Source organism: Pagrus pagrus (genome assembly GCF_965226575.1).
Source record: "Pagrus pagrus genome assembly, chromosome: 22".
NCBI lineage: Eukaryota > Metazoa > Chordata > Actinopteri > Spariformes > Sparidae > Pagrus > Pagrus pagrus.
Genome location: NC_140204.1, coordinates 10536775 through 10550766, shown reverse-complemented (window position 1 = coordinate 10550766; position 13992 = coordinate 10536775). Strand labels below are relative to the sequence as shown.

General features: G+C 44.1%; 1 protein-coding gene across 4 annotated transcripts in view; it reads left to right on the top strand.

Annotated features, from left to right (window-relative positions):
* acap1 (ArfGAP with coiled-coil, ankyrin repeat and PH domains 1) overlaps positions 1-13992 on the top strand; it is a 24032-nt gene extending 10040 nt beyond the window's left edge. For 3 of the 4 annotated variants that reach the window (XM_084343524.1, XM_084343523.1, XM_084343522.1), the window contains exons 5-25: positions 649-768; positions 999-1052; positions 1209-1267; positions 2228-2411; positions 3190-3234; positions 3344-3439; positions 5669-5743; positions 5900-6012; positions 6228-6279; positions 6410-6510; positions 6740-6851; positions 7042-7256; positions 7337-7406; positions 7588-7682; positions 8871-9064; positions 9347-9397; positions 9913-10088; positions 10623-10732; positions 11757-11867; positions 11957-12018; positions 13340-13992. In XM_084343524.1, the coding sequence (XP_084199650.1) occupies positions 649-768; positions 999-1052; positions 1209-1267; positions 2228-2411; positions 3190-3234; positions 3344-3439; positions 5669-5743; positions 5900-6012; positions 6228-6279; positions 6410-6510; positions 6740-6851; positions 7042-7256; positions 7337-7406; positions 7588-7682; positions 8871-9064; positions 9347-9397; positions 9913-10088; positions 10623-10732; positions 11757-11867; positions 11957-12018; positions 13340-13437 (2193 nt within the window). In that variant the 3' untranslated portion in view covers positions 13438-13992. Of the gene's footprint in view, positions 1-648; positions 769-998; positions 1053-1208; positions 1268-2227; positions 2412-3189; positions 3235-3343; positions 3440-5668; positions 5744-5899; positions 6013-6227; positions 6280-6409; positions 6511-6739; positions 6852-7041; positions 7257-7336; positions 7407-7587; positions 7683-8389; positions 8406-8870; positions 9065-9346; positions 9398-9912; positions 10089-10622; positions 10733-11756; positions 11868-11956; positions 12019-13339 lie in introns of those variants that run through there. The other variant, XR_014621366.1, reaches the window with a different exon arrangement.

The following is a 13992-nucleotide window of genomic DNA, read 5'->3' as shown; positions in this document are numbered from 1 at the left end:
TCTGAAATCCAACTGTGCGCCATCACCGGCTAGCTAGCCTTGTTTACAACTAGCTGGTGATCATGGCAGCGCATTTAGCAGCTAACGAGGTAGACTTTTCTCTTGGGACGCGGTGGAGACCAAAAACTGAGCTACAAGAAGAGTGTAGCTTCAAAGTAATGAAGCTTTAGTCTCCAGTAGGAATGTATTATCTAACGTATATTACTTTTTTAAAATAGTGTGACTGTTCAATATGTAATTCTTTATGTACATTAGCTGTCATCATCTGTTAATAGGCGGTCTTGCTTCGTACATGTTTTTCTTTAAACTCAAAAGAACAACCTAAACCTCCGACTGTGTTCTTGTGCAATCAAATAAAAGTGATTGTAACATCCAGCCTGTAAAATCTGGCAATGTTCTGACTATGATGCAGTTTTATGAACCCCAGACCGTATTCAACAGAAGCTGGAGGATGTATTCAGCATGTGCAGTCATTTTGCTCCATTACAATAACCTCTAACTCAGGCTGCTTTATCGCCTTAATGTGTGGGCTCCTGGAATAACTCCTCGTTATGTTTAATTATTCATCCTGACTGGTCACCTCGAGTCTCTGTTGTTTGAGTGTTCAGGAGGAACTTGACCGTGCTGTTGCGTGTTTGTGTCACCCAGCTTGTGAAACAATGCCAGGCCATGCTGGAGGCGGGCAGGGTCTACTGCCAGACCAGCAAGAGCTTTGTCAACGGCCTGCGGGAGCTCGGACACCAGTGCTCCGGGGACAGCATGATGGAGGTGAGTGCAGCACGAGTCGTAAGGGAGTCATTTTCATTTCACAGTGTCATTAAACTGTGAAATTTTGAATATTTTGAGCATATTTGCGCAACTTTTCTTGCAGAACGTGGGTTTAAATGAGACTTAATGGGCTGACTTGAACCTCGGATCACAATCTGCACTCAGGAATGTTTTTTATAGATAAAATGCTCATGAAATGCAGAGTCTAATCTCAGATGTCTGTCTTGCAGGAGTGTTTGGACAAATTTTCCAAAAAGCTGTCCATCATCTTGGAAGCTCAGGGGGTGAGTCCGTCTGTCTGGGTCTGTCTTGACTCTTACCAGTGTGCAGTATGTGGTCGGACAAGGCTGCAGAAGCACATCGTTGAACGCATTACATTTGACATTTAGCAGTTGTCTGTGCTCTCTGTGATAGATTTGTCTCTGCTGCTTCCCTTTCAGGAAGTGATTGAGACCACACAGAAGTCAGTGAAGTTGAAGCTGCAGAACTTTGTCAAAGAGTGAGTGAGCTGCTCCGTTCGTTTCATCTGATCTTCTTCTCTCGCTCAGCCACCTTCTTCAGACTGAGTCGCTCTGCTGCATCTCTGCCAAACATTAGCCCGCCACATGGAGAAAATATCAGAGGCTTTTGATCCTTCATTTTGGTTCTCTTTTGACTCTGTCCTTCAGGCTGCTCTCATTAATGGGAATGATCCGGTGGATTACATGAGAGAGAGGATGTCTTGCAGCCCGTGACAATAGCGATTAGCCGGATTTATAGCCAGCGACACATTTCGAATGTGGTTTAACCCTCTGAGCTTGCAGGTCTCTTGTCAAAGAAACAAACAGGAAGGCGTGAAAGCTGATACTTTCTTCTTCAAGCGAGCTTTATTAAGACTTGTGGTTGAAAACGTAAACAAAATATTATCATCAGAATGTGAGTAGATAGCAGTTTTGACATTATGTCGTCTGTGTATTGTGTTGCAGAGATATCTACTGAAGTTAGCATGCTAACCAGCTAGCTCCAGCCGTCCCCGGTGCAAAGCCTGTGTGTTAGCAGTGTGAACGATAACACAACCCTGGTCCCTGAGCTCCCAGTCCAAATGGCTAGCTGCGCAGCTAACGGAGATAACTAGCTTAGGGCAGCTACAATTAGCAGCAGTTAGCGATTACTCTGGTTCTTACTGTACATATAGCACCTTATACCTTATACCACCACCACATTGCAAAAAATGTCTTATAAATATACTCTTTACAAGTAAATTATATAAATCTGCAGGTAAATAATCTAGAAACCTGATCAAACCTTCAAGAACAACCCGTTATTTCCTGTTAAATTAGCTTGTAGACAATAGACAATAGCTAATGTATCTGTAGTTTCTTCAACAGCTTTCATTTATTTGTCAAATAAAGGTTAAATACTCACAGAAGCTGGGCCATCATAGCAAATGTTCCTTGTCCCTTCCCTTCCTCTCTTCCAGGGATGTGCGTCGGTTCAAAGATGTGCGCAAGGAGTTCGAGCGCAGCAGCGAATGTCTGGAGGGGGCACAGGGGAGGAACGCTCAGGCCCCGCGGGGGAAAGTACACGAGGTGGAGGAGGCGAGCAACGCTCTGCTCAACGCACGCAGGACCTTTCGATCTGGGGCCCTTGATTACGTCCTAGAGGTGAGAATGACACTTTCCTTCAGTGTTTTACGTGTTCTTGTGCATGTAAAAGATCTTGAAAGTTGAAAAGGTCAAAGTTCGCACCAACAGAAACGCCTCATTAGTAGTCCTGCCTTTAATTCTGCGACTTTGTGACATCACACTACGTCAACATGTCACGCGTTTGCATAATTTATGCCTAGAAGCTAGTTTGGCACTTAAGAATTGATTTAGCACAGCTGCTCTGTTGTTGTTAGTGGTGTTGGCTCGGGTGTGTGTGAGCTGACCAATCAGAGCAGGCTGGATATTCAGGAGGGGGGGTACCTTAAAGAGACGGGAGCTAAAAAGTGTGACAGTCTTCTTTAATGAAGACTGTCACACTAGCACCAGGAAGTGCACTTTATTTAGCTCTCTTTATTTTTCTCAGTCTTATCTTGCACCTTAACGAACAGGATGATAGTAGTGTTTCTATTTTTGGCTTCATCTGCTGCTGTTTTAATTTTTTTCTATTTTTCTATCAAATATCCGCTGCAATAATAATAATAATTTGGAGTATTAATTCCTTTACCTTAACTTGTGTTCAAACCTCAGCAGACTCAGTCTTATAAGCAGTACATCAGCCTGGACACAACAGCACGTCTGATTATTGTTGTGCTTCTGCTGATTTGAATGATAACAGGTCTGCCTCGGGGCTCCTCTCCATACTTGTGGTTGTGGCTCTCAGAGGTTTAACTGGTCTGTGAGTTTTTCGGCTATGGAAACATGAAGTGTCCTTAACTGCTGCTTCCTTTCGTTTCAGATTAATGTGATTGAAGCCAAGAAGAAGACCGACATTTTGATGGCAGTGAGTTCATGTTGACCTAGTTCATTCTGTGGCTTTTGTAAAGATGTGGTCTTTACTGTACTGATATAAGAGTAGATGTGTTCTCAATGATTTCTTGCTGTCATGTCAGGTGCTGTCGCTGATGGAGGCCCAGGCCCAGTTCTTCCAACATGGCCACCAGTCTCTGTCAGAACTGGATGAGTATCGACGAAAACTGAATGAAGAGGTAACTTCCTGTTCGAGCCTGATTTATCTAATTTCCTCTGCTGCAACTGCATTTGCATCAGTCTTGTGAGGTTCTAATATTGCGTTCAATAACACAGCTGGCTTTTATACAAATACTAACTACATAAATAACAGCGAACTAGACTTACTTGCTCTCGGTAAACTGAAACCACTATTAGCATGCTAACTGTGTGGCTAAAGCTAGGAGGTGACTAGCCTAGCTTAGCACATAGACTGGAAGCAGGGGTAAACAGCTAGCCCAGCCCTCGTTTAAAGTTTAAAAATATACATATTATGAGCTATTAAAATTTAAAGCGCTGGTAGCTTTATTTTTTTTACTTTGTGAATCACCACGCTATGTGTTTACCCCCTGCTTACAGTTTTTATGCTAAGCTAGGCTAATTGAACCCCCGGCTCTAACTTCACATTCAATGCACGCACATAAAAATGATCTCAGTCTTCTCATCTAACTTGGCAAGACGACAAATAGTTATTTCCTAAATGTCTTACTCATATTTTAACCACATCTGAATTCAGTTGAATTCTGTTGCACAAGAGGACTTCCCATGTGGCAGTGTGGTGTTACATGGCCTGAAAATCCTCTGTTGAAAGAAGGTTGACTGTATAGATAGATAGATAGATAGATAGATAGATTTTAGTTGTGAGAAATGAGAGGAATGTATTTAAAAGAAAGCAAAAACAGCACAAGGACCCTTTAGTAGCCGCTCTGGAGCCACCGTTGCGGAGGGTTTTGACTACTGGTGTAGTCATGTTTTGTCGAACACGTCTTTTTATTGTTTGTCTTTGTTGCTCAACAACATACAAGGATGCAGAAGTGACATGATGGGGCTGAAACAAAGAAAAAAGCAAAGTTTTGTAACACAAACTATTTTTCTGTGGTTTTTTTCTCTAAACTTTGCCTGTTTTATTATAAAAAGTCAGATAGTTTGTCTCCTCTAACCTCTAACAGTTGTTCAAATGAACCCCGATTGGAAAGTTTTTGACTGGTTACAAGCAAAAATCTTGCATCCAATGTATTTTCAACAGTATTGGCAGTAATCTGGCATAAAGGCAGTAGTTAAAGAGAAGATGACCACAATGCAGGCTTCAAAAATTCAAAGAGACTTATTTTATGAGACAGGAAATGGATTCAAAACAGTCTATTCTGGCATCTGTAGTGATAAAACCATAAATATAGTCTGGGCAAACTGCATCACATCAGTTCTTGGCGTTTATCTAAAGGGGGGCGGGGCCAAGGAGTCACAAGATGACATCACACCATCGTTCATCGTGACAGGAAAAAGTGAGCAACAACAGGAAATATTTCACATGTCTGTGTGCGTGTCTGTGTGTGTGTGTCAGTGTGTTAGTTCCTGCTCTTCGACTGTCCAAATAAGCAAAACATTTTGCTCCGTCAACCTTGAACATCAGCGGTATTACTGCCGAGTGTTTTTGCTTAATGTCAAGAATTTAAAACGGGGAAAATGAGTTTGTCAGCGATTCGCTGGCCGAATCAAACCCCAACAAAGCTCTTCCTGTTTCAACAGGAAATGATAGGAAGGAGAACGAGCAGATGAGAGAGAGAGACACTGAGGAATAATATGCCAAACAGAGAAACCACCAGTGGTGCTCCTCTGGCACAGGATGTAGGAAGAGGTTCGACTCTTCCTAATTCCTGTTTCCTGAAGAGCAAACTCTGCGGGAGTGATAACCTATCCTGAACTTCACAGAGGCAAACATGTTAGAGAGGAAAGAGGAGAGGAAAGAGGGGAAAGTTGTCCTACAGCACAGTGAAGCGACAGAAAAGACAAGACAACAACTAAACAGGCAGGAATAAAACATGAGAGAATCATACGTGCATAAACCAGACTCCATTCATTTTTTACACATTTTAAGAAGACTCAGACTCAAACCTTCCATTAATTGCCTTTCAATGAACTTCTTAACTAACTAATTAACTTAACCTCTCCTTTTTCTCTTCTCCCCTCTTGATGTGTCATTGAGCAAGGCACTTAATCATTTCCTGTTTCGCTTAGCATACAAATCAGTTAATGTATCCAAAAGCCTAATATATTATACATAAGAGCTCTTTATAACCGTCGATGTTGGCTTCCAGAAGAAAGCCTCAGCGAGCGAGACGCATTTATGAGGGTTCTCATAAAAAGAAGAAAATTTAAAAATCAATACTTGTGTCTGGAGAATGACCTCTGCGTCTGTTTCTGTTTAACAGCACACTCAGTTTGTTCTGGATGCTGCCCGGGAGAAGAGGGACATGGAGCAGAGACACGCCGCAATCAAGAAAAAGGTCTGCTTTTACAAAAACGAACACTTAAACACACACTTCTACACAGTTTAAACCACAATGTAACAAAAACAAGAACAGGAAAAGGCCTTTTTACTGGATAAACAATGCTGCGACTTCAACTACAGTGACACTAAGTGGCTTCTGAAATATTTCTAGGATGTGTCCTACGATGACTCCATCATGGATTTCAATGCTGATGCAGCTAACGGGATCGCCATGGAGGGATACCTCTACAAGAGGGCCAGCAACGCCTTCAAGACCTGGAGCAGGTACAAGTTTACCCACGACATGTCTCACACAGAACAGCTGCATTGTGTTTTGCGCCTTTTCTCCCACCGTACACCTCGCTGAGAGGACTCAAACGTCCACTGTGTTGGAAAATAGTTTCGACAGTGTGCGCTGTGAGTTTCCACTGTTCGTCTTTTCCGTCTTTGCTGATTAATTGTCGATTTTATGACCTTTCGGTGTTCTCCCTCCACTGCAGGCGTTGGTTTTCAATTCAGAAAAATCAGCTGGTGTATCAGAAGAAATTCAAGGTATGTTACTAAATAAACGTAGCCGTCTCCTTCAAAGATTCGATTAGCCGTGCATGGAACAAAGATCGCTCTGCAAATACTAAGATGTGAGTGTTGACCTGTGTGTTCTTCCTGTTTGCGCCTCTTGCAGGACCAGCCCACAGTTGTGGTGGAGGACCTGCGTCTTTGCACAGTGAAGCCCAGTACTGAGAACGAGAGACGGTTCTGCTTTGAAGTGGTCTCCCCGTCAAAGTGAGTGTGCGTGTGGGCGAAGTTCATGTATACGTGTTGAAGCGGTGGCAGTGAATTTTTCATCAGCGCTAAGTGCGCGGATTAAAGCGTCCTGCAAAAGAGGGTCGTGCGTGTGTGTGTGGTTGTGATAATTTTTCCATGTTAATCTCGTGTGCTGAGAAATTAGATGATCACAGTGTGTGTGTGTGTGTGTGTGTGTGCGTGTGTGTGTGTGTGTGTGTGTGTGTAGGTGTTGTTTGTTGCAGGCAGACTCAGATAGGCAGCAGCAGGCGTGGATCAGCGCCGTCCAAAACAGCATCGCCTCGGCCTTTCAGGAGCGCAGAGAGGATCCACACAGCCCAGTGAGAACACACACACACACACACACACACACACACACACACACACACACACACACACACACACTCACACACACACATACATTATCTTTTACATCTGCATTTTTCTGTGGGAGTTTAATCCGATGAGGTACAGAAGAAGCGGTGTGCCTTTGTGCGTCTCCTCATTCCTGTGCATGTGTGTGGTAATCAGAGACAGCGCTGCAGCTCGATGTCGGCGGGCACTTTGGGAGGAGGTGGAGGAGGAGGCGGAGGAGCGGATCAGGAGAGCGAGGGCTGCAAGGCGCTGGAGGAGGTTCAGGCGATCCCCGGGAACAAGCAGTGCTGCGACTGCGGGGAGCTTGGTCCTGATTGGGCCTCCATCAACCTGGGCATCACGCTTTGTATCATCTGCTCAGGCATACACAGGTACACACTCGAACACACACACAGACACACACACACACTTGGCTTTAAACTTTAGCTCTAATGGTTTCCTCCTCTAACAGGAGCCTGGGAGTCCATTTCTCCAAAGTGCGCTCCCTCACTCTGGACTCGTGGGAGCCAGAGCTCATTAAGGTAATTTAACCTTTTAACCACGACAGCTCCACAGCCTCATTACTGCCTCTTCTCTGCTAACAACAAAATCCACAGAGTATGAGGATTATGTAATGCATTATGCAATAGTTTACTTTAAATAAACTCTCCAACAAGCTCCGAGAGACATTCACATTCTTTCTTATCTCCCTGCTTCCTTTAGTTGATGTGTGAATTAGGGAACACAGTCATCAACAGGATCTACGAGGCCCGGATTGATGAGATCACCATCAAGAAGCCCCACGCCTCCAGTCCCAGGTACAAACAATCCACACTAGCCAAAGACTGTATGTAAACACGGACGAGGTGTCTTCGCTTCCTCACATAAAACTGAAGAAAATGCACAAAATGTGTGTAAATTAACTGATTATTTCCTGTCTTTGTTTCCCCTTTACCTGGAAAAGTTCTCCAGATTCTAATAATGATGATCTCTACAGGATATGTGTCAGTCAGCATTTTTTTATCACAGCATCTATTTACATACAACATATCTTATCAATTGAAATATTGGCAGGAGGCTGTGTGTCAGCTTCGTTCTGTGTTCATGAAAGCAGTCGTGTTCGGTGCTCCACGATGAGACAAAAGTACACAAGTGGACTACAAACTTGTCTCTGAAGGGGCTTTTTTTTCCAAATGCTAAAAATTTTCCAGCCTCATCTATCAAGCCGTTGACCCGACACGTCTGTAGCTGCAGAAATGCACTCTTCATCTCCCCCTGCTGTCACGTTGACGTCATTACATTTAGCTCTTCCTGTGTGTGTGTTGTCTTTTTGCATTGATTGAAGACAAACTTGTGCTCCAGCTTGTCGCGACTCTGACAAAGATAAGAGGTTCGGTGGCTGAGTTTTACAGAGTTAACCTCTGCAAAGATACCATGTGGTTAACAGATGATCGTATCAGCGGCCTATGACGCTGTTAGAATTATTTCTTTACTTCCTCTTTTCTCCTCTGTGGCGTCGCAGCAGACAGGAAGTGCCACAGGTACACGACACAGATGGTGAACGTCGTGACTAAAGCCTCCTCCGGAAACTCGCTGTGAGGCTGCATGCTTTCTGCAGCATGAGCTTTCAGTCTCGTCTCGTCTGGCCTTACTTTATTTGGTTGTTTTTCAGCGCTGCTCCCGTTGGAGTAGTTGCTTCTCTTGTACAAAGGAGGCACTTTGGGTCCTAAATAGACGTCGTTTTAACTGAATTTATTACTTCATTAAAAGACAACGAGTGCCTTGGGATATGTGTTACGCATTCTTGTCTCACAGCTGCACAAGCAAGTTGTGGAGTCAAACTGAGTACAAGTAAAGCCAGAAACAGACTGTCAAATACAGCCCTGCATGTCGGCTTCTTTGTTTTAGAAATTGTCTCGTTTGTGTGAGAAGATTGCTGTAGAGATATAAATTATATTAATTCCCTTCATCTCTCTCACTCCTCCGTTGTCATTTCTGTCCCTCAGAGGAGACAAGGAGTCGTGGATCCGATCAAAGTATGTGGAAAAGAAGTTTATCCAAAAGCTGCCCGAGACCGGCAGGAACCCCCTGCTGAGGCGATCCAGCGCCAGGAGGAACCGAGCGACCACGCAGGACCGGACTGTCCAGCGACCGCCGCTCAAACCCAAACCAAACCGAGCCACTCTGCCTCGGGTCACAGGTACACACAAATAGACTGGTATCAAGACTGACTGGCAGATGGAAAACAGTGGGCTTTTAAAGGTCTAATAACTCTGTTGGTCGCCTGCTTTTTGTCAAGATCATCGCCCACTTACTTCTGCTGATGTCAACAAAACAGAAGCACACACTCGCACATTCCCTAATCTTGGTGATCCAGCAAAAGTTGATAATCCTGAGGGCCTTGCCTGCTCTATTTCATGTGTGCTGTTGCAGTCAGCAGGATAAACCAGTAATCGTGGCTCTCTCTCTCTCCCCCCCTCAGGGCTGAGCCCCAGCGACCTTGTCCAAAAGAACAATTCAAGCTTTTACAAAGGTGAGATAAAACACACTCATGCAAACACACACTGATGCACTCGTCTGACCTGACAACAAAAGCACGCTGGTACAATGTGTTCAGCATGGACTGTGGACACACACACCTTAAATCTGTTAAAGCTCTCAAATTAAGCTCATTATCAGGTTCATATTATGATTTTAGGTTTCGATTAGAAAATGTTTACATTCTTTAATATTCAAAAAACACATTATTTTGTCCGTCACTGCAGCACCTCTATTCGCCCTCGGTCTGAACACTCTGTTTTAGTGCCTGTCTCTTTAAGGCCACCCTCCAGAAAAACCCTGTCTGCTCTGATTGGTCAGCTCTCACAGGCCTGAGCAGGCACCGCCCACCAACATTCTCCATGGATTGAGCGATTTAATACTTTCACAGTAATTGCTTTATAATCAAAAAAGAAACTTTCTCCAATATGGGAGCTTTAATTTGAAAGAAAAACAAACAGCAGTATGTGTTTGACAGTTCAGTTGACGTTAACCCTCTGGTCCCCTCAGACATGGACGAGGAAGAAGAGGATCTGAGCGGGCTCCACCCCGGGGCGCTGCTGTATCGCTCGGCAGCCCTGCAGAACTTCCCCGTCATGGCCGACGCTTTGGCCCACGGAGCCGACGTCAACTGGGTCAACGTGGCCGAGGAGTCCAGCACGCCGCTGATACAGGCCGTCTCAGCAGTAAGGACAGCATTACATTTTATTCATGGTCCCCAGAGGATGAATCACGATGATTTCGATGACCTCTCATATATATTTACCTCTTGGCCGTCCCTGTAGTGTCAACATCAGGCCAACATTTCAACCTCTACACAAGCAAAACTAAAGATATAACAGCAAATAAACGTGAAAAAATACCTAAAACATTCGTGCTCCTCAGAGGATGAACTGTTCTCATTTTGGAGACTACATGAGCTTTCCTGTAGAATCACCCTCAGGTCTCAATGTTGCACTCAAAATAGATAATCACTGCTATGAAACTTGCTAACCAGGGGGATAAACCCTCAGGATACATTTTACATGTTTAGCCCAGATGGACCAACACTTTGCAGCCTTAAGGAGCCACTGGCGGGTCTTTATAAATTTAGCCTTGTTGCGTTAACCTGTCTGGACAAGGTGAAAATAAGGAGAGGTTCAGTGAGGATCACACAGGTTATGTAAATGTACTGTAAAAATACGGAAACGACAGCTCACGTGTTCCTGTTTCCTCACCAGAACGCCCTGGCAGCCTGCGAGTTCCTGCTGCAGAACGGCGCTAACGTCAACCAGGTGGACAGCAACGGGAGAGGGCCGCTTCATCACGCCACCATCCTGGGTCACACGGGGTAAGATGCACTGTAACACGTACGCAACAGTCCATTCAAGAACACAGCTCCATAGCTCCAAGCACGAATAAGCAACAGGAACTTTATTCAGGAACAAATGATAGAATGATAAGAAAAAGTAGAAGGGGACACAATGCTTTTGTCAAAGGGCCAAAATCAGCACAACTGACAGACTATTTAATTCTAGAGACTAACAATGAACAATCTGATAAGTAACAATAAAATCTACCTTGCCCAAAACTATTAGCAGACCTAAATAGATTCACCCAGTTTGCCCAAATGACATTCCCGTGTTTGGTATAGTGAGAAATCTCAGCAGAAAGGAAGTGACACAAAAGAGTAGAGCACACTGAAGTCACACAGTTGACACTTCTTTACAACCTGACTTCTTTATCTTCAAGCATCTCTGCGCGGTCAGACGTGTTGCCCACTGTAGCTTTACAGCAGCACGTATACTTAGTTATCTTTGCTGATTGAGCGCGGCTGTTTATTTGGCGATCTGAAAGCAAGGAAAGGTAGATAACAGGCAGCTCATTATTTCACAGAGTCGTACCTATACCCGGACTGCTTATCGAAAGAAAGTCGAGGCAGCATCTGACTCTAATCTCATCTGGCCGGGGTCAGATCGCAGGCTTCAGCTGTAGAGAATAAATTAAGAGCATGTGTTTTTGTTTTCTTTTACGGTCCATTCAAGAACACAGCTCCATAGCTCCAAGAACTAATACGCTACAGGAACTTTATTCAGGAACAAAACGAGGAGCTTAGTGTCCCCTTTGTGCACCCCTGTTTCAAATTCATTTGAAAAACCGTGAAGATTAAGCAAAGTCATCCAAGAATGAATTTCAAAATGATGTTCTTCCTATTCATTGTTGTGCAAATCTGATGCCAGAATAGATGTAATAAATGGAGAAACCGTTAGATTTTAGTTCCTCCTCGTGAAACCCACATAAGGATCTTGATTTCCTGAAATGTTTCCTGTGCACACACACACTCTCACTCTCTTTCTGTCTCTGTGATGCTCCAGGTTGGTTTGTCTCTTCCTGAAGCGAGGAGCAGACTACAACGCCAGAGACAAGAACCAGAAAGACCCCATAACAATCGCTGTGGACAACGCCAACGCCGACATCGTCACTTTGTGAGTCCAGTGGACCAGAGGAACCTCTTACATCACCGTGCAAACCAGTTACCAACAGCAGCCTTTCTAACCGATCTTCTCCTTTTCAGGCTGCGGATCGCCAAGATGAACAAGGAGATGCGGGAGATGGACGGAGCGTTTGGCCAATCAGGTCACTCAGGGGGGCAGGGATCTGGGGGTTTATTGAGCGGGAGTGGAGGTGGGCTGGCCCACACCAGGAAGAGCCTGCAGGCTATAAAGAACCACATAAGTGGCTGGGCTCTGGGGGGGCAGAACGATTAGTGGGGTTAAAAAGTCAGCCCTGGACAGGAGACGGGCGGTGGGACTGGAATGAGCTAAAAGGAAAACATGTTTTGTCTAGTTGTCAAGCATCAGAAATCACTGGCTTTGCAGTGTCATGTGATGTTTATCTGCAGCTAATTATCCAGGCCTCGCACACGTCGTTCAAGGAAACTTAGAAGAAAAAACTGCCTTCGATGAGAAAGCTTAAAATGCAGGGTACGACAAAATGAAGGCTCAAGGACGTAAACGGAAACAGATTTATTGATCAGTGAAGACAGAAAAATGTCTTGTGAAACACGGCAGGAACATTGTGAGAGACGTTGCTGCACTTTGAACCACAAACGCACATCATGCTGCACTTTGAAACCCACAAAATCTCCAAATAGCTTGTTGATAAAGAGTGCTGCATGTGGGTGTTTCCAATGTTTCACTGAGGCTAAGAGAATGTATATATAAGAGACCTCTATCAGGCATATTTTTACTGATATTTGTATATATGGGATATTTTTATATGCAGGATGTACAGTGTTGTCTATATGTTGTCATATAAGCTGAATCCAGTGTTGGGTTTGTTTCTCAAGGACGACTTTCTCCTCTATTCTGTGAATAGTTTGAACTTTTGTTATATATGACCTGTGTGTATTTATCTGTGCTGTAGCTCTCAAGCTTAAGATTAGCCGTGGGTTTTTGTTCGCATTTTGTCATTTTGGCTCCTTTTCAAGCTGCACAGTCCATTCTGTCATGATTGTCCTTTTCAGCCGAGGCTTTTTGTTGAGTTTCACTCATGAAGGAATGGAAACGTGATGCTTTTTGTCTGCTTGAAACGACTGCTGGTCAGTATTTGACGTGCTGTGCTCTATCACTGTGTGTCTTTGTCACTGTGTGCCTTTGCCCTTCTGCCCGCTGAGATGTCCGGCTGGTCTCAAGTGCTTGTGCAGTGTGCCACCTACTGCAATCTAAGAGGTAAAGTGCATGTGCATGTGTGTTTTATTTGTCCGGTTGCATGCTTCTCGCTTTAGGGCTACAATTTTAAATGCGTTCAGGAAATAGTTGGGAAGTGACGGCTTATTAGAACTCAATGTGATGATCTGAACACAGCTGTGGCACATTAAACCCCGACGAGATGACATTAACGCTTTTAAAAAGTTGTTCTCTTAAAAACATCTGTCTCCATCTCTGCTTGTCTCCAGGTGATGATACCTACCACGACATCTTCAGAGACTTTTCACACATGGCCTCAAACAACCCCGAGAAGCTCAAACGCCGCAGCGCAGACCCCAAAACTTAACCAGCCTTTGCCTCCTCTTCTTCACCTTGCTGTACAGTACCACATTTAGAAAAGTATGCAGACACATCAGCACACATGTTCCCCTGGCTACCTGCCACATGTTCAGTCATAGCTCAGCTGGTGTTGACTTCAGAGGGGGACGAACTCTCCGAACAGTGAATTCTTTGTGCGAACACGTCAGAGCAGAACAATTGTGCCCGAGTGGGAACACTGGAGCAGCTTTATGAGAGCAGCAGGAGGTGTCTTTATGTGTAGCAGAGGGTAACACCATCACTCTGCCAAGATTGTCCTAATTAAATCCTGTAAATCTGTTTTCTTTTTTAAGCTAAAATGGCCGTTTTTTATGTTCCTCTGCCGTTTCTGTTGAAGTGTAACATGAAAAAGAAGTGAAAATGTGTGAAAATAGACAAAATTGTTGCAAAGTCTTCTATTCTGTTGTAACGTATGCAGATTTTTACATTTGGGATGTTTTTAGATGCTGTTCATGTCTGTTTTTTGTTAAACTGTGTCAGGTACTTGAGATTCATGAACAAATAAACCACAACGCAAAACTTA